We start from the raw sequence: 26,951 nt of genomic DNA on the forward strand, positions 1-26,951 counted from the left end.
CAGAAAGAACGTTACCCAACTCCTTCTATGATGCCAACATTACCCTAGTACCAAAGCCAAAGACATCACAAGAAAGGAAAATTACAGACCAATTTCTCTAATGAACCTAGACGCAAAAATACTTAACAAAATACTTGCTAATCATATTCAACAACACATTAAATGTATTATACACCACGACCAAGTGGGATTCATCCCAGGTATGCAAGGATGGTTCAACATAAGAAAATCAATCAACGTAATACACCATATAAACAGATTGAAGGAAAAAAATCACATGATTATATCTATTGATGCAGAAAAAGCATTTGACAAAATACAGCACCCTTTCTTGATAAAAACACTCCAAAAGGTTGGAATACAAGGGAATTTTTTGAACATGATAAAGAGTATATATGAAAAACCTAAAGCCAATATTGTTTACAATGGAGAAATCCTAGACTCCTTCCCTCTAAACTCAGGAACAAGACAAGGATGCCCACTGTCTCCACTCCTATTTAACATTGTCTTAGAAGTACTTGCTCGAGCACTGAGGCAAGAACCAGATATAAAAGGCATTCAAATTGGAAAGGAAGAAGTCAAAATTTCATTATTTGCAGATGACATGATCCTATACATAGAAAACCCTGAGAGATCTACAACGAAGATTCTAGAACTCATAAATGAGTTTAGTAAAGTCGCAGGTTATAAGATCAATGTGCAAAAATCAGTAGCATTTCTGTACACCAATAATGAGCAAGATCAGGAGGAAATCAAGAAACAAATACCATTCACAATAGTAAATAAAAAAATCAAATACTTAGGAATAAATTTAACTAAAGAGGTAAAGAACTTATACACCGAGAACTATACGAGATTGTTCAAGGAAATCAAAGAAGACCTAAATAAATGGAAGACTATTCCTTGTTCATGGATAGGAAGACTGAACATTATTAAGATGTCTATCCTACCAAAACTGATCTACACATTCAATGCAATCCCAATAAAAATCAATGCAGCCTTCTTTAAGGAACTAGAAAAACTAACTATGAAATTTATTTGGAAAGGAAAGAGACCCCGAATAGCCAAAGACATACTGAAAAAGAAAAACGAAATTGGAGGAATCACACTACCTGACTTCAAAACATACTATAAAGCCACGGTGGTGAAAACAGCATGGTATTGGCATAAGGAGAGACACATAGACCAATGGAATCGAATTGAAAGCTCTGATATAGAACCTCACATATACAACCACATAATATTCGATAAAGCCACCAAACCCTCTCAACTGGGAGAGAGTGGCCTATTCAACAAATGGTGTCTGGAGAACTGGATAGCCATATGTAGAAGAATGAAAGAGGATTACCATCTCACACCTTATACAAAGATCAACTCAAGATGGATCAAAGACCTAAATATAAGAGCCAAGACCATAAAAACCTTAGAAAGCAGTGTAGGGAAACATCTACAGGACCTTGTAATAGGAAATGGATTTATGAATATCTCACCAAAAGCACGAGCAGCAAAAGAACTAATAGATAAATGGGACTTCCTCAAAATTAAAGCCTTCTGCACCTCAAAGGAGTTTGTCAAGAAAGTAAAAAGGGAGCCCACACAGTGGGAGAAAATATTTGGCAACCATATATCTGATAAGAAACTTATAACTTGCATATATAAAGAACTCCTATATCTTGAAAATAAAAAGATAAACAACCCATTTAAAAAATGGGAAAAAGACTTAAACAGACACTTCTCCGAAGAAGAAATACAAATGGCAAGAAAGCACATGAAAAAATGTTCCAACTCTCTAGCTATCAGGGAAATGCAAATCAAAACTACAATGAGATACCATCTTACACCCATAAGATTGGCAGCTATGAAAAAAACAGAAGAATACAAGTGCTGGAGAGGATGTGAAGGAAGGGGAACACTCATCCACTGCTGGTGGGAATGCAGAAGGATCCAACCATTCTGGAGGACAGTATGGCGGTTTCTCAAAAAACTAGCCATAGATTTGCCACATGACCCAGCAATACCACTGCTGGGTATATACCCAGCAGAACTGAAAACAAGAACACAAACCGATATATGTACACCAATGTTCATAGCAGCATTGTTCACTATTGCCAAAAGTTGGAATCAACCCAAATGCCCATCAACAGATGAGTGGATCAATAAAATGTGGTATATACACACAATGGAATACTACTCGGCTGTAAGAACAAACACACTACAAACACATGTGATAACATGGATGAATCTTGAGAACCTTATGTTGAGTGAAGCAACCCAGACATTGAAGGACAAATACTACATGACCTCAATGATATGAAATAAACAAGCTGCCCTAGATAGCAAGAGACTGAACGATAGGCTTACAGGAAATCGGAGGGTGGAGGAAGGATATGAGCCGATGTCTGCAGGGGTCGAATTTAAGACGAGATGGTGGTAAGTATGAACACAAAGAAGAGATAAAAGGGGGGCAAGGGGTTGCCTTTGCTTGGGGCTTTGCGGGTTTGAGGGTGGCTGGGGAGGGACGGATGGGTAACGTTGCCCAAAAGTGGGGGGAGGGAGGGGTAGCATACGAACCAGGAGAGGGTCAGGTGTTGGTGGAGAGTAAAATGCCGAGAAAATCATATCAAAATATAATAAAGAGGGTTACCTGTTTAGAATGCTCGGAGGGGAGGATCTGATGCAGGACGGACTCCTGGGGAATGTCTAAATGCTCATTCTGCCAGAGTGGGTGACACCATGGGGTAGAAACCCAAGTAGTGAGAGTGGGGTGGACCCACATCCTGGGGAGGACTAATGCCATCAAATAGAGGGAACTGTATCCCTCGAGAGAAAGGGTGGCTCCCAGGGCATTGGGGCAGTTGAGTAAGTTAGGACCTGAACACTATTCCATCTATCTCTGGAAGTGGCTCCTCAGGAAACGGAGGTTGGCTATCACTGAGGACACCAAGGTGGAAGGGAAAATGGACGTTAAATGTGTGGAACCAAAGTAAATGGGGGGTAAGAGAGGAGTTTCTTGAGAGTACACAAGGATGGATATAAAACATGTAATATTACACTATAACATATAGGAGATGACAGACTGATAATGTAAACCATAATGTAAAACATAGGATAACTAAAAATGTAAAGAACTGTGTATCCTAAAGTATGCACCACAATGTAAGCACAGATGTCACCTTGTTAGAAAGCTAATGTCTCAGACTCTGTACATCACTTTAAGTAAATATGATATGAATAGGGCGTAAGAGTATCACTGTGGAAGGGAAAAGGTTTTCTGGTGGATGTGTGGGAGTGCTGTATATTATATATATACATTGCTGTGGTCTAGGACTCCTGTGAAGAAAAGCTGAATAATTAGGGGGGGGGGGGGGGAAAGATAGGATGTGGAATTTTTTCAAGTCAACATTCTTTATCTAAGTTCTTTATCTAACTTTATCCAAGTTCTTTATCTATCCTTTAAGCTCATCGCTATATGCCATTCCCTAGTAAGGGACCATGAAATTATATTGGGCTTCAAATTTCGGGGAGTTCTGGATCACAGAGTGTTTCAACAATGGCAATGGAGGGATACTGGTATGGGGTACCAATGACAGGTGATATATGGCTGACAGGGAGCTGTACAGAACATATGTCCAGGGTGCATGGTAATGTTTGGATATACTCATAGTGGCAACAATTAAAAACCACAGTAGGGGGGGTACTGGGTTCCTGGCCAGTGGTGCTCTGTCGTGGTCCCTAGGGGAGCAGCGACAGTCTCCCAGGTACAGTGGCGGGGACCGGGAGGGAGTGAGGGTTCAACAGTGAGCCCCTGATGCTAATGACTATGCTTGTGAGCTGATAAACCCAAAATAAGAACAAGGCCTAGAACAACTTTGTGCCTGGGAATTTCCTCCTGTCAGCCTTCATGTTACTCAAATGTGGCCAGTCTCGAAGCCAAACTCAGCATGTAAATGCAATGCCTTCCCCCCAGCGTGGGACATGACACCCGGGGATGAGCCTCCCTGGCAACGAGGGACCACTATCAACTACCAACTGATGATGCAACTGGAAAATGACCTTATACGGAAGGTTCAATGCGGATCAGCAGAATATCCATGTCTACATAAAATACCATGACTTTAAAATGCTGTTTGACCTAAAGTAAGGGGGAAATGGAAAGGAGAAATGAGTTTATATGGCTACGAGTTTCTAAAAAAGAGTCTGGAGGCTGGCAGAAGGATTGCCCTCATGCACAACTGAGCAGAGTCAGAGAGACAGATAGAGCAGATACAACCCCCAGATATTGGTTCCTTTGAGGGCTAAAGAGACCCACGGGAGTTATGGTCATGGCCGATGGGGTTAACTACCAGGGCAGATGGCCCCTCTTTGGAAATGGTGTTTATGTGTGATGAATCTGGACTCAGATGGGATCTCCCTTCATAAGACTTTCATGCCAATGTGCTGGAGGTGCAGTTAATGTTGGGGTTTAAGATATATTTAGGGGATTTGAATCTCTGGACTGACAATGTGATAGCCAGATCCTGAGCCTCAACAGACTCCAGCACCTACAATCTGATCTATTGGACTTACCACACTCAGCTAAGATGGAGTTGAAGAAGGACAACCACCACACCATGTAGCCTAGAGTGATTACAACTGAAAATGGGAGGATTGCATCCAGCATCCAGGTGGAATCTGACCCTTCTCTTGACATAGAGGTGCAATGGACACAACCAATCCAATGTCCACATAGAAGAGGTGGCATTGGAATGGGAAAAGTGGACATAGTGGACGAAGGGTATGGGGAAAGGCAGGAAGAGATGAGAGGTGGAGGCGTCTTTGGGACATGGAGCTGCCCTGGATGGTACTTCAGAGGCAATCACCGGACATTGTAAATCCTCACAGGGCCCACTGGATGGAATGGAGGAGAGTATGGGCTATGATGTGAACCAATGTATATGAGGTACAGAGGTGCCCAAAGATGTACTTACAAAATCCAATGGATGTGTCATGATGATGGGAACGAGTGTTGTTGGGGGGGGGAGAGGGGGGGTGGGGAGATGGGGTTGAATGGGACCTCACATATATATTTTTAATGTAATATTATTACAAAGTCAATAAAAAATAAAAAAATTAAAAAAAAAAAATTGGCTTTGACCATTGAAATGGTCATGTGATTGATTTCAAACTAAGTAGTCACTGATCAGCTCCTATTCTTCCAGACCTGCCATGCCATACTTATATTCATTTATACTCTCAGCTATTCTTGTACTATTGTTGATTATGTGAGAAAAATTCTTTTCAACCACTCTAAAATAATCTATGTTTCTGCAACAATGAGGGTAATTGACAATTATGGCACATTATTCACTGCTCAAAATAATCTCTGCCAAATGGATACCCACACTGTGACGAGTTGCAAGTACACAGTGATATAAGAATGACAGGAATTCAGATTCCTTATGAAGAAGAATTTTTTACTTTACCCAGGAAACCCTAAAATTGTCACTCTTACATGGTAATGTGAAGAATAATAAATGCAGATCTTTAAGTGCCATAATAAAATATATCATCCTTTTTAAATTTCCTTTCAGTCTGTCCTCTCCTAGCAGGCACAGATGGAATGAAATACAGATGAAATGGCATATATTACTCGCCCTGGGTTGTTGGGAGAGTAATTGTTTCCAAAATTTCATTAATGTAAAGGCACAACCAAAAAATATTTTTGTAAAGATTAAGATATATCTGCTTTACAAACTTGGGAATATATTTTCTAAAGTCTTCTATGAAAAGAGGTCATGTTATAAAACCTGTTGTGCCTATTTCATCAGATGGGCTCCTGGATTCAAAACTGGAAACCAATTTAAATGGACTATAAATTCAGTATGCAATGAATTTTCCAAGTACCCTGTACCCTCCAAACAACAAGGCATTGCTTCCAGATTTGAATAAACAATAAACAATGATTCTGTCAAAAAAAAAAACAAAAAACAGGGAACATCAATTAAAAGACATCTGGTGAGTGACAAATTTATCCAAATGTAAAGTATCCAAAAGAATCCTAAGTCAACAGAGAGCAATTTCATCAAGAAACATAACAAATCCAACTGAGCAAAAGAGATCTTGAATCTCCCCAAACTGGTAGGAAGAAAACTGTCCTGAGTACTAGGAAATTGGGGGTTTGATGCAAAATACTACAAGATGCTTTAAAATTCAATATGTAAGAGAATGGATTCATGAAGAAAAATCAAAACTTATCCAGTTCGGTTTCCAGATGAGAAGGTTTATAAAAATCCAATAACTTTCCATTGTTCACTGTCCCAATGGTCTCTAAACTGCTTATATGGAAGAATGACAGGACCTAAGCTTGAGAGATCATGATTATTATCTTTAATACAAAATCAACACATCTATTGTTTTTAAGATTATTTTCAAAGAAAATGTGAGCTCTTAGAGTTAAATCATTAACCTAAGAAAAGTCATATTATGTCAATGTCATTGGAGAAATGCTAAAAAATCTTGAGTCACTAGATGTGACACAGGTCACAGTAGATAGCTCCCTCTCCTTTGGGACCAATGGATTGAAGCTTCAACAGAGTCAGCATTGCGTTGCTCAAGAGCTGGGGCAGAGTCCGGACGGCTGTGGCATATTTAGCCATTTAAGTAAAAGCAAAGGTTTTCAGTTTTATTCAATTTTTTATTTCAAAATCATTTCAAACTTACAGGACATTTGCAGATATAATATAAAACTCCTACAGAGAAGTCCAACATACCCTCTACCCAAATACCCGGATCCTCCAACTTTTAACATCTGTCCACATTTCCCATATCATTCTGTCTATCCACCCGTATCTATCTATCTAGTATCATCTATTTCCTGAAAAAGCAGAGTTTTTGCTATAGCATTTCTTTTAATGTAATTTTCTAATCACGTTAGAAAGGATATTCTGTATTATTCTGTCCCTTTTGTCCTAAATTGTTACGCTATATATAGTGAATGAAAAGAATCCTAAATGTTTACAAATAAATGCTACCCTTAGCAACTAGATTAAACTACATAACATCATGGAACATATTTGATGCAGGAGAAGACAAGCCTTAAGTGGAGAAACTAGTTGATCCAATACAATTTAGAATAGTAAACCTGAATAAAGTCTTATTGCATGGGGTTTTCTGGATACAAAACTTACAGTAGAGAAACCTTCACCAAACCTTATTTTTTATCGATCATATTTCAAGATAGGTTGGTTTCTAGATCATAATTTAGAAATCTGTAAACTTGGAAGAAAGGAGATTTTCTTTCAGTCCCATTATAGCCAAAGTCAAAAGAGCAAGAATTGCCCCCACTTCCCACAGATGAAAATGGCTGTCCTGAAGGTTAGCACACAGAGAAATCTATTTCTGCTGTCTTTTTTTTGTGTATGGACAAGGAACTAATACCCAAAATAAAGCAAATGTGATCATAAGTACCTTGAGAGGGTATAAAACCCCAAGCAGTCACAAAAGAACTTCAATATGATCTGCAAAAATGAAACATCAGTCCCATAAGAGCTGCTCTGAAAACTTTAAAAAGAGGTAATGCCTTCACACCACTTAGGGGAGAATCTTTTCTGCAGTAATTCCTGTTGAAGGAAATAAATCAAGAAAAGGGTTATCTACTAGGAAAATGTTTTATCTTTTTTTAAAAAAAATATTATTAATCTAAGAATTTTTAGGTAGTTAATGCTATCTAAAACTATCATATATATATATATATATATATATATATATATTTTTTTTTTTTTTTTAATTTTGTGACATTTTCCATTTGTTTTCTCATTAATGCCCTAATTGTTATAAACCTTGAGCTGGACAATGTGGCTTTTCCAACCTTGGTATTCTTCAAAAACTCAGTCCCTAGGGTGAAAGAGAGAGAGAGATTATTTTCCTTTCCAGCACTAACTACATTTTAGAAATCAGAGAGAGAGAAAAAACTCAACAAGAGTCTCTGTCATTGACAGGCTATGTGGTTTGGGGCAATGATGAAGATACAGTTCATTAGTTGCCTTTGATGTACCAAGTATTGTATGCTGATATCATTTTCATCTCACCATAGAAGACTGAAGTAAGTAAATTTTCAAATGTCTAGAACTGGAAAGTGAGAGAGAGCCAGATTTTAAACCCAATTCTGTCTGATTTTAAAGCCCATATTCTTTCAAGTAAACCAAACTACCTTTCAGGCAAGTTATTTTACCTCCCCAGTCCTCAGTCTCCACTTCCTTATCAGTAAAGTAAAATGGCTGAAACATACTTTCTTTATATTCTTTTCTAACCCCAGTATGTAAGAAATTATGTATCAGAAGCTCCATAAACATTATAAATGCTATAGAATTTATAAAACCATTTTTATATGAGAGATAAATACTAATACTGCACTGTGTTCTAAGCACAAATGATGTATAGACAGCTGGAGCAATTATGTAAGTCAGGAATGTAAAGCTTAAATTATTTGCTTTATGTCAGTTTCAACTGATATACAATGTAATGTTGACCAACTTCCCATTTATTCATGCAAATTACTTTAATTATCATATATAAATCTGTAAACCACATTAACAAATTTTAAATTATTTCCTATTTTAATAATTTATTATAAAAATTAGTTTTAAGATATTTTAGTGTGATTCATTTATTATAAAAGACTAAAGTAAGGTCATTCTAATATAATGCTTAATAATATTAATATTTACTAATTTCAGCCTTTTCAATTTAACAAGTAGCACAAGCTATTTGATTACTTTCAGTTAATGTGGTTTATGTTATTTGACTTACTTGAAATAATTTTTAAGAAAAAATTAAAAATCGAAAAAGAAATTTTAAAACTTCATATTTTATTTCATTTGGGACTCAATCTATATTAAAGTATATCCCAAAATTTAACTACATTACAGTATCAGAAATAGTTTAAAAATCAAACACTTTTATGACTTGGTGTTTGGAAGTCTTACTTTTTATGTTTCAAATAAATCAACTAGTATATGTCTTGTTTTGTTTATATATGTTGAAATAAGAGAATCGTTTAAGGCTGTTATTTCAAAGCACTTTGCTCCAAATTATATTTTGCATAACTCTTACTATATTTCTCCTGTTTAACAACTTGAACAATTAGAGATAAACAGAGTGCTGTATAAGAATTTTAAGCACTTTGTAGATCTGGTGAAGATATCTTGGGTCAAATTTACAGGATTATTACTTTTTTATTTCAACCGAAGTGCTCCTCTACTTATTATAGTTAATCAATACTCTTATATGATTATAAATTTAATAATTAAAAATTAATTCAGAAAGGAATGTGGAAAAGATGGTAAAGTAGAGTGCTCCAGGACTTAGTCCTTCCTCAAGAACTAAGGAAGGAACTATTTGAACAACTGTTTTGAAAATCAGGAGGCCAGAACATTGTACAGCATCCAGGGAAGGGTGAGAGGAAGAAACCAATAAATTATGGTAAAGAAGAGTAAATTGCTCTCTCTACATGGTAGCTCCCAGTACCAATAGTGATTTGTATCACTGGGGTCCAGGCTCTGAGGGTGGCCACTGTTTCAACCAGCCTGGACAAAAGTAGTAGCAACCATTGTTTTGACCCACCCTAGACAAAAGTCTTACAGAGGAGATTTAAAGGTACTGTTCCTCCTGTATTCACTGGGCAGGCTAGGGAAGCTCAGCTTTGGGAAGCAGTATATAATGATCTTCCACTCCTCCTGGTTCCCTCCCCTTGGCAATTTGGGGCCAGTCTGCACCCCTGTAATTGGACCCTGATGTGGTTTCAGCTGGGAAAGACTGGCTTAGGAAAGTCCTCTCCAGGGTGACTCCCTTCCCAGAATTTGCCCTCCAGGCAAAAGCAGCTTGATGCAACAAAAAGAGTGTAAGAAACTATAGAGTTGGACATTCAAGGGCAAAGACTTGATGCCTTGAAACACTGGAGTGAGGCAGGTCTGCCTTCTGGGAAACAGAGGGGACAATCAAACTCTGGTAAACAGGGGAACTCTGAAACAACTAAAAAGCAAAAGCCCAAGACAAGATACAGGCCCAGAAAGATAGGGAAAACCCTGAAAACTGCATTTACCATGGGTAGACCCTCCTGATAGAAGGGCTGGGGCTCAAGAAAATCTTTGTCTTATCACTAGCTGCTCACAAAATCAAGAAACAGACATCACAGAATTAACTGTTTTAAATATTAAAATGTCCAGTGGGCAACAAAAGAGTAAAAGACAAATAAAGGAACAGAAAATGATGGCCCATCCACAGGTTTAGGATACAAATTTTAAAAGTACCATGGAAGAATACCAGAATGTTGCTTGCTGAACAAAACCTTTAAAAAATGATCTTAAAAATGCTTTATCAAGGAGATAAAGGAAAATACAGAGAAAGGACTAAAGGATGCCAGGAGAACAATGAATAATATATAATGAGAAACTTTGTAAAGAGGAATTTTTTAAAAGAACCAAACAGAACTACTAGAGTTAAAGACCACAACAATTGAAATGAAAAATTCCCAGGAGGCTTTCAAGAGTAGAATGGAGCTGGCATAAGAAAGAATCAGTGAACTTGAAGACAACACACTTGAATTGAGTCAGGCTGAGGTACAGAAAATTTTAAAAAGAATTATAAAATGCAAAAATGGCCTAAGAAACCTCTGCATCACCATCAAGCCTACCAATATATGCATTACGAGAGTTCCAGAAGAAGAATAAAGAAAGGGGTAAGAGGAATAGTCAAAGCAATAATTACAGGGTACTTCCCAAAGTTAGCAAAATATGTGACTATGCACATTGAAGAAGCCCAGAGAACACAAAAGAGGATAAACATGAAAAAAAATATACCCCCATCATACATAGATCCCATTATCGAGTGCAAATGACAAGTGTTCTGAAAGCTGCAAGAGAAAAGCAATGTGCCATGTACAAGGGAAAAATGTGCAGACAGAATACAAATATAAGCCAATAATTTTATATCTGGTAAGACTTTGTTTCAAAAATAAAACAGTGACATTAAGACATCCCCAGATAAACAAAAGCTGAGGACGTTCATCATCACTAGACCTGCCCTATAAGTAATGCTAAAATAAAGCCTGAAAGGAAACGACACTAAACAATGATTCAAAGAAGCATAAAGAAATAAAGACCTGTGGTAAAGGTAATTGTGGCAGTTTGAAATTCTTTTATGAATCCCAAAAAGAGAAAGATTCTGTTTTTGAACTAATCCATTCTTGTGAGTGTGAGACTCTTTTGATTGGACTATGTTAGTGAGGCATGACTCAGGTTGAAGTCTCTGCTCTTTTGCTAGGTCTGATATAAATGGAGACATAGAAAGAGATAGACAGGAAAAGGGAGTGCTACCATTTTTTATCCTGCCAAGTAAAAAAGGACTCAAGGATTGCTTAAGCATAAAGCCTCCTAGAGGCTGAGCCCATGAAGCAGTTCAAAGCTGAGGAGATGAGCCCTGCCATATGCCTAATCACCATATATTGGAATGCCAGTATCACCAGTAGCTGACTTTCATAAGAAAGTATCTCTGATGGTGCCTTGATTTGGACATTTCATGGTCTTGGAACTATAAGCTTTTACCCCAAGTAAAACTCCCATTATAAAAGTCAACCCAATTCTGATACTTTGCAATGACAGTCATTGGCAAACTAAGACAGAAACTGGTACTGAGAATGGGGTTGCACTGCAGCAATTACCAAAAAAAGCTAGAACGGTTTTATAAACAGGTAAGGAGTATTTTTTGTAGGAATCGTGAGATGCTTAATAGAAAAGGCCTAGATTCCTTTGAAGAGACTGTTGGTAGGAATATTGACCCTAAAGTTATTTCTGATGACATCTTAGACGGAAATGATGAAACTATTATTGAAAACTGGAGGAAAGGTAATTCTTGTTTTAAAGCTGCAGAAAACTTGGCAAAATTTACTCCTGATATTAGATGGAAGGAGAATTTAAAAATGATGAGCTTAGACATTTAGCTGAGGGTATTTCCAAAGTAAATGTGGAAAATGTAACCTGGCTTTTCCTTGCAGCTTATAGCAAATTGTGAAAGCAAAGAGATAAGGTGAGAATTAAACTGCTGGTCACGAAGAAACCATAGATTGATGATTTGGGAAATTCCAACCTTCTAGAAAAACAAGCCCGAGAGTGTAGTGACCCAGGGTATAGGACTTGACTAAACTTGGAACTTATAAGTCAAGATTGGAAATGCAGTTATACAGGAAGGACTTGAGGAACTCTTACGGTCTGATGACTTGGACTCCTGTGTGTACTGCATACAAAACTTACAAGCTATTTGCAAGATGTGCATGAAAAAAACTACTGTCAGCCTGGACTTAAAGGGAAAGGAAATGGAGAAACTGAAGGAGAAACCACTTCAAGAGGAAAATTGTGGAAGCTGAGGTCTGTACTTGGGACATCTCCTCAGGCCAGGAGAGGGACCCCATCAATGTGTGTGGAAAGGGTGAGTTGCCCCTGCATTTGAAGAGGGTGGGTTTTCTGGCCATTGTTCAGGAAGCATTTGGCCACCCCAGCCTATAGACTGAGTGGAGCATATTCCCTGATGGTTGGGGAGAGTTAGGTCACCATCCCACTGTTCTGGGGGGAATGGGGCCATATGCCAGAGATTAGGGAGAATACTGCCACCACCACACTATACTAATGGGGTTGAAACTGTCCCCCCAAAATTGGGGAAATTGCGGCTGTCACCCCAGTGTGAGGTCTGGAGCTTGTCCCCCAGCTAGATGTTTGATGAGGCCGTTGGGCAAGTCCGTGGAAGGGGTGGGCCCCAAGAGGCTCTGAGGAGAAGAAGACCTCACTCTAGAGATAACTCTCAGGCTTTGAAATCTAAAGGAGTATGCCCTGCAGTTTTTCTGAACCTTTTGGGACCCATGATGCCTATTTTGCTTCCAATTTCTCATGATAATGTAAATGTTCACCTTATGTTGGGTAGCTAGAGCTCAATAGTCAAATGGCCTAAACGTCCTGGATACTTCTTTACTATATCCAGGACCAGGTGAATCAGCTTCCGGGGATAAACTTGATCCCAAATGACCTACAGACCAGCTAATCAGTAAATGTAACATGACAGGTTTGCAACTGTAAGAATCAATCATATATTCTGATAGTAGTAACATAAGAGCAACTCCCATGTAAACAGAGGATTGGAGAAAACAAAGGAAGCTTAAAGGAACAGGAGCAGAGAGAGAGCAGAGGAAGGGAAAGAGCATGAAATAAACCCAATATGCATAAACTTCCCATGGCTCCACGTGCCTTTTTCTTTGCTAATGGCCCTGACTCCCCACTCTGACTGAGGGGCTCAGACCAGACATCCTGTGACTGTCCTTCCTTTGTATATTGAAGCAGATAATGTGTTTTATAAGTTTTGCAGGTCTACAGCCAGAGGGGAATTTTTACCTGCATGTCTGTAACTGATTTTTATGTGATTTTGAACTTAGCATTGCTAACTGAAATGATTTACAGCTTTTGAAATGTTGTGGTATAATAAATATATTTGGCATAAGGAAAGAATATGTCCTTTTGGGATTCAGACGGTGGTGTGTGACAGTTTGAAATTCTTTTATGAATTCCAAAAAAGAGAAAGATTTTGTTTTTTGAACTAATCCATTGCTATGGGTGTGAAACTCTTTTGACTGGACTATGTCAGTGAGATGTGAGTCAGGTTGAGTCTCCTCCCTCTTGCTGAGTCTGATATAAATAGACAGAGAGAGAGAGAGACAAAGAGAAAAGGAGCTCTGCCATTTTTGATCCTGCCATGTGAGATTCACTTAAGCATGAAGTCCCCAAGAGGCTGAGGACATGGAGAAGTTCAAGGCTGAGGAGATGAGCCTTGCCTAACCACCACATATCAGAATGCCAGGATTATCAGTAGCTGACTTTGGTGAGAAAGCATCGCTGATGGTACCTTGATCTGGACATTTCATGGCCTTGGAACTGTAAGCTTTTACCTCAAATAAAATTCCCATTTAGCAAATATGATTGTTACATATTTAGGATGTTAAATTTTGACCCCATGGTAACTACAAGGAAAATACATGAAAAAATATGTCCAGATATAAACAATAAAGAACAACACACAAAATTTAAATAATATAAAAGTAGGCATAAATGGAAGAACTGAGGGGCAAAAAAGGTATAACATATACAAAAGCTAAATAGCAAAATAGTAGAAGAAAGTTCTGCATCAGTAGAGACTTTAAATGCAAATGGATTAAGGAGTCAAAGGGCAGAGATGGGCAGAATGGATAAAAAATGCATGGCCCAACCATATGCTGTTTACAAGAGACTCACCTTAAATTCAAAGATACAAGGTAGGTTGATACTGAAAGGTTGGAAAAATATATACCATGCATGTAGTAACCAAAAGAGAGCTGTGGTAGCTACATTAATATCAGGTAAGGGACACGGACTTGGCCCAGTGGTTAGGGCGTCCATCTACCACATGGGAGGTCCACGGTTCAAACCCCCAGTCTCCTTGACCCGTGTGGAGCTGGCCCATGCACAGTGCTGATGCGCGCAAGGAGTGCTGTGCCATGCAGGGGTGTCCCCGTGTAGGGGAGCCCCACACGCAAGGAGTGCGCCCTGTAAGGAGAGCTGCCCAGCGCGAAGGAAAGTGCAGCCTGCCCAGGAATGGTGCTGCACACACGGAGAGCTGACACAGCAAGATGATGCAACAAAAGGAAACACAGATTCCGTGCTGCTGACAAGAGGAGAGAAGCAGACAAAGAAGAAGACACAGCAAATAGACACAGAGAACAGACAAATGGGGCAGGAGGGGGGAAGGGGAGAGAAATAAATAAAATAAATAAATCTTTTTTAAAAATCAGATAGACTTTAAGTAAAAAATAATCACAAGGGTTATTATATTGGTAGCAGTTTCATATAGTTATGAATTCCAAAAATAGATACTGGATTATATTTGTAAACTGGTCTGTACCTGGGTGTGATTGAATTATGATTACAGCTTTGATTGGGCCATGTCAGTAGGGCATTGAGTTCCCACCCCTTGGTGAGTAGGAACTCACAGATAAAAGACATGGCAAAAGAAGAGAGTTGAAGATTTTGATGTTGGAGTTTTGATTTGGAGTTTGATGCTGAAGTCTTCAGCTGGAGCCCTGGGAAGTAAGCACACAGAGGAAAGAGAAGTGTGCCCCGAGAAGAGAGGACATGAGCCAGAAGAACATAGAGGAATAGAGATGGCTCCTTAGACACGGCAGAAACCCCAGGGAGAGAGACAGAGCCATTCACCTGATACTCTACAGCTGACCTTGTGGAGAAAACAGAGGACCTGAGCCCAGAGAAAAGCAAGACCTGGGAAAAGAGGAACCCAGGAAGCTTGAACCCTGGCAGACGTAGGCAGCCATCTTGCGCGAACATGTGGAAATAGACTTTGGTGAGGGAAGCAAATTATGCTTTATGGCCTGGTATCTGTAAGCTCCTACCCCAAATAAGCCCTTTATAGAAGCCAACAAATTTCTGGTATTTTGCATCAGCACCCCTTTGGCTGACTAATATAATATCCTAAAAAACAAGACAATTCAACAAGAAAATATAACAATTTATGAATATATATACACCTAACAGTAAAGCCCCAAAATATATTAAGTAAACACTTTGAAGGGAAAAAGTCATGGTTCTATATTAATAATAGAAGACTTTAATATACCACTTTCAATAATGGATAGAACATCTAGTCAGAAGATCAAAAAGGAAATACAAGATTTGAATGATACTCTAAACCAACTAGACCTAACAGACATATATAGAACACTTTACCAAACAGAACACATGTTCATTTTGAGTGCACATGGATCATTCTTCAGGTGAGACCAAATGTTGGGCCTTTTAACAAGACCCAATACATTTTTTAAAAGATTGAAATCATACAATGCATATTCTCTGACCACAACAGAATGAGGCTAGGAATCAATAATAGAGGGAGAAATGGAAAATTCATGAGCATGTAGAAATTAAACAGCATACTCTTAAAAAACAAATGTGTTAAAGAGCAAATCACAAGCAATATTAGGAAATGTCTTGAGGTGAAAGAAAATGAAAATACAACACACCAAAAATTATTGGATGCAGGAAAGGCAGTGCTGAGTGGGAAATTTATAGCTCTAAACACATTTTAAAAAGAAGAAAGACTACAAATCAGAGACTTAAGCTCAAAACTTGAATAATTAGGGGAAAAAGAGAAGTGCAAACTAATCTCAATGCAAGCAGAAGGAAGGAAATAACAAAGCCTAGAGTAGAGATAAATGAAATAGAAAACAAAAGAGGGAATCAACAAAACCAAAAGTTGGTTCTTGGAAAAGATCAATAAAATTGACAAACATTTAGCTCGAATGACAAAGAAAAAGAGAGAGAAGGTATAAACAATGAAAATCAGAAAACACAAAGGGGATATTACTATCAACCCCACTGAAATAAAAGGAACTGTAAGTGGTTACTATGTATGAACATCCATACACCAATAAATTAGATAGCCTAAATGAAATAGACAAATTCTTAAAATGAAACTATTATATTGATTCAAGTAGAAATAGAAGATCTCAACAAACCAACTACCAATAAAGAGATTGAATCAGTCATTAAAACCTTCCAGCAAAGTAAAGCCCTGGATCAGATGGCTTCACAGGGGAATTCTACCAAATATTCCAAGAAGACTTACTCCAATTCAGCTCAAACTCTTCCAGAATATTGAAGAGGAGGGAACACTCCTTAATTCATTCTTTGAGGCCAACATCATCTGCATACCAAAGCCAAATAAAGATACCGCATGAAAAAAAAGAAGTATTGACCAATATCTCTTATAACTATAGATGCAAAAATCCTCAACAACAAAAAAGCAAAGTGATTCCAACAGCATATGCTCAAGTGGGATTTATCCCTTATATGCACGGTTGGTTCAACATAAGAAAACCAATTAATGGAATATACCACATTAAAAGATTGAGGGAAAAAAATACATGATAATCTCAATTAAGCAGAAAAAGCATTTGACAAAATTCAGCACCCCTTCTTGATAAAAGCACATTGACAAATAGGAATAGAAGGAAACTTCCTCAACATGATACAGGTCATATAAGAAAAGCCCACAGCTAACATTCTACTTAATGGTAGAAGACCAAATGCTTTCCCTCTAAGATCAGAAACAAGACAAGGATGCCCAGTAGCACCATGGTTATTCAACTTTGTACTGGGAGTTCTTTCCAGAGCAACTAGGCCAGAAAAAGAAGTAAAAGGCATTGAAATTGGAAAGGAAGGAGAAAAACTTTCCCTATTTGCATATGATATGATCCTATATACACAAAATCCTTAAAAAGCCTCAAGAAAGCTCCTAAAGTTAATAAATGAATTCAGCAAAAATGGCAGGATACAAGATCAACACCAAAATACAAAATGAAACAGTAGTGTTTATATGCACAAGCAGTAAACAATTAGAAGAAGAAATAACGAAAAACAAATTCCATTCACATTAGCAACTAAAACAAATATCTAGGAATAAGTCTAACCAAAGGATATAAAGGACTGGTACACAGAAAACTACAGAACATTGCTAAAAGAAATAAAAGAATACCTAAATAAATGGAAGGACATTCTGTGTACAGGGATTAGAAGATTATTAAGATTGTCAATTCTATCCAAAGCAATTTGCAGATGCAATGCAAACCCAATTAAAATTCTAACAACCTTCATTAAAGAAACGGAAATGTCAATCATCAAATTTATATGGAAGAGTTAAGGAAGGGCTAAAACCATTTTGAAAAAGAAGAATAAATTTAGAGAACTCACACTTCCTGATCTTAAAACTTATTACAAGGCCAAAGTAATCAAAACAGCATGGTACTGACACAAGGACAGATGACTAGATCAATGGAATCAAATTCAGGGCTCAGAAATCAACCCTCACATTATGGCCTACTGATTTTTGACAAGGGGGATAAAACACTCAATTGGGAAAGAAAAGTCTCTTCAACAAATCATGCTGGGAAATCAGATCTCCATTTGCAAAAAAATAATAAAAAAGGACCGTTATGTCACACCGAGTACAAAAATCAAACTCAAAATGGATCAAAGACCTAAATGTAAAAGGCAGACCTAAGTATTAGACCTAAACATAGGAAGTCCCAGAGGATTGAACCCAGGACCTCATACATGCAAAGAGGATGCTCAACCACCGAGCTATACCTGCTCCCTGCCCCCCCTTTTTTTTTGCATTAGTAACTATCTTTATTCCAAAATTAATAACAGCATTTTAAATACTTTACAGTATAAAGAAATTTAGTGCTATGCATTTTGCTTATAAAGTGAGTTAATGTTTTTCAAGCATTGTAATGTAAGGAAGTCTCTTCAGGACCTGGTTTAGACAGGCAATGGTTTCTTAGACATTACAACCAAAGCATAAGCAATAAAAGGAAAAAGCAGATAAATGGTACCACATCATAATTAAAACCCTTCATTTCTCAAAGGATTGTATCATGAAAGTAAAAAGACAATGTACAACTTGGGAGAAATATCTGGAAAACAAATATCCTATTAAGGACTAATATGCAGAATACATGAAGAAATCCTTCAACTAAACAACAAAAACACAAAGTGCCCAATTTAAAAATAGACAAAAGACATTTCTCCAAAGAAAATATATAGATGGCCAGTAAGCACATGAAAAGATGCTCAGCACCATTAGCTATCAGGGAAATGCAAATCCAACTGCGGTGAAATACATTTCACACCCATTAAAATGGCTACTATTACATAAACAGAGAATAAGTATTGGAAAGGATGTGGAGAAACAGGAACATTCATTCACTGTTGATGGCAATGTAAAATACTGCAGCTGTTGTATAAGATAGTTTGGAGGCTCCTCTAAAGCTAAGTATAGAACTACCTTATAACCCAGCAATCCCAGTACTGGGTATATACCCATAACACTTGAAAGCAGAGACTCAAACAGATATATGCACACCGATGTTCATAGTGGCATTAGTCACAACTGGCAAAAGATGGAAGCAAGGCAAGTATCTATCAAACAATCAACGGATAAACAAAATGTGTTATATACATATAATGGAATAATAGCCAGCTGTAAAAAGAAATGAAGTCCTGATACTTGCAACAACATGGATGAACCTTGAAGGCATCATGTTGAATGAAATAAGCCAGACTCAAAGGACTAAATATTGTATTTGACTGATTTGATATAATTAGAATAAGCAAACTCATAGAGTCAGAATCTAGAATACAGATTACCAGGGTATAGGATAGGGATAGGGAATGGGAAGTTAAGGCTTTAAATGTACAAGTTCCTATTTGGAATGATGATAATGTTTTGGTAAAGGATCATGGTGATAGTAGCACAACAATCTGAATATAATTAAAAGCACTGAAATATATATCTTAATGTGATTGAAAGGGGAAATGTTAGACTGTGTGTATATATATATGTTAACAATAAAAATTTTTAAAAAGCCATGGAATTACACTACACAAACAGTGAATCCTAAATTTAAGCCATGGTTAATAGTACAATTATAAAAGATGCTATCATCAATTGTAGCAATTGTTCCTCACCAATGCAAGTTGTTAATAATAAATAGTGTGGTATATGGGAATCCTGTATTTTATACTATCTGTAAACCTAAAACTTCTACAATAAAGAAAAAAATAATAATTAAAATCACCAAAATCAACTATTTGTATGAATTAAATAAAATTAAATAAAATTACTCGCAAAATTATTTCTTCCAGTCCAGACCTCCCCTCTGCTCTCCAGACTCCTATATTTTAAAATATCTCAAGCTCAACAGCGTTTTACTCAGGTGTACCTTCTCACCACTTGCACCATGGTGTTCACACAGTGTGATCCATCTCAGCGGAGGAACCACATCCATCTTATTAAGTACACCTGGAGTCCAGAAGGCACATTCTAAACTTTCTCCTTATCCAGTTCTCAGGTTCAATACTTTAAAAAGCTCTATCACCTTTTTCTCATGAAAATCTCTTAAACATGTTCAATTTCCTCTATCTCCCAATGTTTTCCACCTAGGGTTAGTTATTCTAGCCTTTGTTCATGTACTTGAAGCTACCACTTTTCCTACCACCAGAGAGTCACCGCGTATCCTGTTAACTTCACCTGGAAGCCCCCTGCACTCCTACTTTGCCAAGGTAGGCTAACCCATTCTTCAAGTCACTGCTCTGAATCATCTTTTCCTTATGAAAGCCTTGCCTGTGATGGTTAATTTCATGTATCACCTTGGCTAGGTTGTGGTAGTCAGTTGTTTGGTCAAGCAAACACTGCCCTGATTGTTAACTCTGAGGGTATTTTATAGATGCAGTCAGGTGATTGCATCTATGGCTGAGTACATCTCCAGTTAATAAAGGAGATGGCCTTTAGCAATGAGAAAAGTCTCATCCAATCAATCACAGGTCTTAAAGTTAGAATTGATGACTTCAGCACTCAGAATGAAGAATTTCTCTATCTACTTATCACCTTTTCCTAGGAAATTCATCAAAATCTTCATCGGAGTTCCCAACTTGGACTCATGGCCTGCCTTATGGAACTTGGATTTGCTAATGCCCAAAATCACATGGGCCAATTCCTATAATAAATCTCATGATATAATACATATATTTATTCAAAGATTAATAAGATTAAGATTAAAAGAATCTGTTGGTTCTTTAAACCTGACTATTAAACCCGGCCTCCCTGACTAGGCCAAGTCTTTGTATTACATGCTACCACAATACTATGAAGCTTCTCTCAGCAGTTATCATGGTTTATTGATTCACTCATTCCTTTAACATTATTTTCTACCACATGTAAGACATTGTGCTTGGCACTAAGGATACAATGAAAAATAAATAAATAAAACTCCTGTCCTTAGGAAGTTTACATTTTAACATGGAGAAAGACAAATAGCCATTATATATGAGAACAAGTTGAAGGATACTTACCTTAAGGAAGAAGACATTTCAGAGAATTGTAACTTTACACTTATTTTTGTGATTCTTTGGTGAATGCCTGCCTCCCACAATATAACAAGCCATAAGCATGGGAGAATGCTACATATTTTGTGCTCCCCATTGTATGCCCAGACCCGCTCTTTTAACCCACTACAACTGCAAATTATGCCCCCACTCCCAAACTAGCAAAATTTCATTTTAAATGAAAAATGGAGTTTTTAAAGCTAAAAATGTTTGGATCCCTTTTAAATAAAGGAAGGATTCAAAGCATTAATCGTTAAAAGGACATCTGCACTAGGCCTTGCATGTGAGGGGGAAAATACAATTAACAATGACTTCCTCAGGAATAAATAGGTTGATTGTCTAAAGACAGTCTTCTTTCTTTCCTCCTCCTTTGTATGCCCTAAGTTTTCACCATGAAATGTAATATGTAGAGCCATGTAGGGAAGAGAAGAGAACTTTTTAACCTTTAGAACCAAAGAGAAACATTCTCAGATTCTAAATCAAATTAATTCTTTAAACTTGCCTCATCAAGAACAGGGAACCCTATATGTCAGCATACAATTTTGGATTCTGTTGTGCCAGAGATTTACCAGGATAGGGGTGGTAATAACAGATCGGTGAAGAATCAATTTTTGAAACTCTAAAGTGACAATTGCTAACTAGGTGAAAAGTCCAACTCTTTTCCCTGACAGATAGTGATCTCCTGCTTAGACTCATTTAATTAAGTGGAAGTACTTTCTTCATTCCAGTGACTTTTCAAGAAGCTAAGAAGCAGTGAAATGAGAGTTCTGTTTACATTTGGACAAGTGTAGGCAACTCAAGCTCTCTTAATCTGGGAAGCTTGAGCCTTTCCACAGAGATGAAAATTTCTGCATTTGGCAAATATAAATAGGACATCTTCAAGCATCAATAAGTACTCGCAGTTCCTTAAAGTCACAGCAGAGTTAATCATTTGCTTTTAGAATGTTTTTCTCCAAGAACAGGGAAATGTTTAATTACATATTTTTTAATTTCCCAAAATATTCTTCCTTTTGCCTTTACACATATTTTCATATCACAGATCTCTGAAATTCAATAAAAGAAGGGGCATTATGTGAATGAGTTGCTTTCAAATCTAATTTATAATAAGAAAAGCTCAGTAACAGAAAGATAGGTATTTGCAGTTTGGTAATTTGTATGCAGGTCACCTTATATTACAATACGCAAGCTGTTTTGATGATAGAAGGAATTTCAGATTCCAGGCCTTGACACCTTTATTTTATGCAGAAATCTGCATTACTGAACCTTAACCTGTTAAACAAATGATTCCTTCAGAGTTTGTAGAATTTACTTGGATGGTCATTAAAGACAGTTAATACTCAGCCAAAGGACTGGCATACCTCTTAGTACATCCTCATTTTTTAAGAAACTTTATTAGGTATAATGCCCTTCTCCTTCCACATAGTTATGCATTCCTCACTCTTAGAGGCTGAATGGCAATTCTATAGCAAGAGTGACAGATGCCTTGGCCCATGACAACAGAATCACTGGTTCTAACACAAAGTTTTCACATAACCAGAAAAATGTGTTCACATTTTTGGTTTTTCTGATGCCTTCAAATGAATGTTCTGAAGTCACAACTACATCTTGTTTGGATGACTTTCCCCCCTTGGGTAAATGAACAAAAGGACATGTTTTTAGAGCTGGCCAGGTGGATATTAACAGTCTATTTTGATCCCTGTCTTGTGTAGCTTTCTTCAAGCTGCTCTATATGCTTATTTTGCTTATGCTCTATTTAAAAAACGAAAAGATGGTGATGTCTACTTCACCTTTAAATTGAGAGGGGGCTTAGATCCAATATGGCTGATGGATGAGATTCTTCTACCTGTGGATGTAGACTCTCTTGGTTCCCTTGTGTGGTGGTTGACCACCCTCACCTCCCTGTTAGCTGACCTGGGTAAGTCCAATGAAATGGAGAAATAGGTATTGCAACTCTGCTGAGGCTCAGGGCCCAGATTACATGTGGACAGAAAATATGGATTAGAGTGGACTTACTGGTATTCTACTACAGAATTATTGTGACTCTAGCAATAGAAGAAATTGTATCATTGATGTGGAGACAGTGGTCACAGGAGCTGCTGAGGGCAGGGAAGAGGGAGAGGGAAGAAGAGATGTGATACAGGGGCATTTTCAGGCCCTGGAGTTGTCCTGAATGATATTGCAGGGACAGATGCAGGACATTATACATACTGCCATAAGCCACTGAATGGACTGGGGGAGAATGTAAATTACAATGTAAACTATAATCCATGTGGTATAGCAGTGCTCCAAAATGTATTCATCAAATGCAGTGAATGTGCCACGGTGATGAAAGAGGTCATAGATGTGGGAGGAGTGGAGGGGGAGTGGGGTATGTGGAAACCTCATATTTTTAATGTAATATTTTGTGTGATCTATGTATCTTTTTTAAAAAAAGACAATAAAAAATTTTTCTCAGGGAGCCAATGTGGCTCAGTGACTGAGTGCCGGCTTCCCACATATGAGGTCCCAGGTTCAATCCCTGGTCCCAGTACCTCAAAAACAAATAAATAAGCAAACTAACTAAAAGAAATCTAAAAAGTATGATGAATTTGGTGCCTGAAGAGCATTGAGTAATTGGGAAGAAGGCTTAATCTTCCATCAGGGCCCTGACTAAATTCACTCAAAAAAATTTACAAGGGAGGAAAGATTAGAGACATAGGCCAGAGTAGGAAGCTCATGGAAATGATTCCCCACTGATCAAGTATTCACATTATTCACTATGTACATGATCTTTCAGAATATGATCCACTGAAGTGCCTAGTGACATAAGTTCAATTCATCTTTTTGGACTTGCCCAGAAAATTTGATATTAAAAACATACATTTCTTTAACTTTAATTGTTAATCTCATATTTTGCGCTTGCATCCAAAACTCTGTTGTTCAATGTCATGCCAGTAGGCTTATACAAATGAATAGTAAGGCATTTAACCTAACTGAAAGAGAATTCCCATCAAATGCCAACCAGACTACAAAGATAAACAAGTCTTCATTAGTTAAAAAGCTGCATATACTCAGAGAACTGAAAGTTAACTAAGAGTTCCCCACAAGCCTGAAAACACAGTACTCAAGTCCAAAGAAAATAGTAAAAAAGTAATGTGCACACATTTTCAGAAATGAAATGAAAACAAAAGTTACTTACACTTTTGCTGCGAGAAAGCAAATCACAAGTATTTCTTTCCATGGTGTGTTTTAGGTAAATCAAGCAGGTACTAGTTGTTTCCAAAGTCAGTTCTCTCACTGCAACAAGTATCCACTCAAAAGCCAACTAGCATGCTGAAAAGGAAGGCAAGGAAATGTTTAATCAAGTATATGATTAACACATGCGCTTCAAAATGCTGTCTTAGACTAGGACAGTAATTCCTAAATAATTCATCAGAACAGTCTATAGTGGTGGTGTATTTAAAGCAATAAAAGTACATTTAAGCAACTTTTCCAGAACAGTTTTTGTTAAGTGCAAAAAAGATTTCTAGTACCATCTGTTTTCCCTCAAATATTCAAGTCTACATTTTAGTGGCTGAAAAAATAACTATGCTAGCTATACTGTAAAGTTACATGGATAAAATGAGAATGCAAACAGAATTGTATATGTGCTGATCCTTGCTGGTATAGCTGTGGAACCCTCAATTTTCTATGAAGGGCTAACTAAGGTAGCATTGCCCACTGCTGGAGGAATCTTACCCACATGTGAAGGGAAGAACCCTCTGGGTACTGCACTGCTTCATTAGCAATAAGCCCACAGTACTTTCAAGCCAGTCCAATTGCATTTCAGTAAATATAGTGAGTTCTCTACCCTTTCCATTCAAAGAGGTTAAAAGGCATGGTTGGGAGAAGTTGAGGGCAAACAGTTGACCTAGCCAACTGAAGAAACAGTTGACCTAGTCAAGCAATAATTATTATTTCCAAGAATAGATAACGTTATTACCTAGTTTTCCGTTTCCATTAGCCACTGTTTTCAACTTTGAGGGAAGAAAAAATTAAACAGCTCTCTGGGTTTTGTTCATTTCTGACATTAAGCTATAGCTGGACATGACTTGCATACTGGCAGGGTGTATGTGCATGTGGGCTGGAGTCCCTATGGGAAGCACTCACCCTTAGGAAAAGGGAATGAGGCAAACAGTCTTCCCCAAAACACAAAACTCTGACTTTGTAGGTATAGGCTAATTCTAACAGCAGCTTGTAATTTTATCATTTGGATTTGTTGCAAACTTCTCAATAGATGTGTCTGAGGTTTAGGGAAAAGAGTAACAGTGAGCAAGGCCTCAAAGAGTTTATTTTGTTGAAATGATTGAACAATAACAAAGTACAAATAGTGTGAAGCATACATTCAAAAATAAACAAAATACATATATAAATAAAACATACATATATGTAAACATATAATTACATATATAAACATACAAAAGTGAGGAGACTTTCAGGGAACACAGCATCAGTGCAGGCCCATGGAAGAGGCCAGCCATCAGCAGTAGAGAGAGGAGATGATCCACAAACGGAAACTTCTCAACTGGTACACCTCTAGGAATTCAGTCACCTTTACAGATTAGCTATAATGCCGAGTAATTCATAGGTGCTAAGAAAATATGGAATTATTTTATTCACCTAAGTCGACATAAGAAGTAGACAGAAATCATATAAACTATGAACTAAACATTCCATGACTTAAAAAAACTGCTGGGGGAGGCTTAGGAGGCTTATACATGATCAGAGAAAAATGCATTCAAAATATTTAATAATTCATTCAATATTTAATGAGTACCTGAGGGACAACTGTGGGATGTCTCTGGTGGGCTAGTGACTCAATTGTTTGAAATTTTTAAAATCCCTTAAATCAAACAAATAATGGATTTGACCTGATACGTTTTGCAGAATTCATCAGGTTTTTAACAAACAGTTACACTGATGATATGCTTTGGCATAATTCAAAGATCATCATCAAAGATTCTTTCCTATAGGAATTTAGAACCATAGGAATTTGAATAGGCAATGAATTTTATTGAAAACTGATAGCTGATGGGTTGAACCCTCTGTTTGTATATCTAGTGGGCAGCAAGGTCCAGCTAGAAGAGCAAGGATTTGGAACCAAAAAACGCACAGGTCAGAATGTCAGCCCCTCACTGTCATTCTGTTGTAGCCTTGGATAAGCTACTTAACCTCTCTGAGCTGTTTCCAAATCTGTAAAAGGGAGATAATAATACGAATGGGTGAATAGAGTTTAAATGAGCTAATTAATGGCTATAAAGCGTCTAGGAGAATGCTTGGCACCTGCTCTCCTCATCAGCAGCTCTCCTCATCAGCAGCAGCATCAATCATCGCCACCTCTTCCTCTCTTAGTATCCAATGGCAAACAACAACAACCACAACAATCCATCCTTATATTTTCCCCTGAGAGTGCTAAACTCCATCAAATAAAACAGATTTAGGCAAATACCCTTTCAACTAAGCAACTAAGCAGTAATGAATAATTCATCATTTAGGGTCTCAGGAGTAATCAAACAGCACATTCATATTAGGCTCAGTAGGCAAAGTTCAGTAAAGAGACTATGTATGAAAATGTGGTCAAGCAGAGGAGCCCACAAGCAACGATGCAGTACCTAAAGTTAGCAATAATGAAATTCTTACCAACCCTGGGCCCAAAGGGACAAGGAGAGACTCTGATAACTAGTCAATACCTAGGAGAGTGTTTTATAGAGCCATTTGCCTTTCAAGATGGTTACTTTCTTGGACTTAGGTAGTCTGAGGTGACCTTGCAAGGAAGGAGCTCAGGGGAGGAACAGAGATCTCATTCTCCTCCCTCCCTCTGAGTTCCTGCCAGGACTCTGCACTGGCCAAATGCAACCAGAAGCCAGAGGGCAAAGAAAACTGCTGACGTACTCAGCCACTGCTTAACCTCCCACCTCCCAAGGT

General features: G+C 37.7%; 1 protein-coding gene across 2 annotated transcripts in view; it reads right to left on the minus strand.

Moving 5' to 3' along the window:
- PDE4D (phosphodiesterase 4D) overlaps positions 1–26,951 on the minus strand; it is a 1,544,760-nt gene that overhangs the window by 1,239,146 nt on the left and 278,663 nt on the right. For both annotated transcript variants that reach the window (XM_071208178.1, XM_071208182.1), the window contains exon 2: positions 24,187–24,320. In XM_071208178.1, coding sequence (XP_071064279.1) covers positions 24,187–24,228 — 42 coding nt within the window. In that variant the 5' untranslated portion in view covers positions 24,229–24,320. The remainder of the gene's footprint in view (positions 1–24,186; positions 24,321–26,951) is intronic.

This window comes from Dasypus novemcinctus, chromosome 2 (assembly GCF_030445035.2).
Source record: "Dasypus novemcinctus isolate mDasNov1 chromosome 2, mDasNov1.1.hap2, whole genome shotgun sequence".
Classification (NCBI taxonomy): Eukaryota; Metazoa; Chordata; class Mammalia; order Cingulata; family Dasypodidae; genus Dasypus; species Dasypus novemcinctus.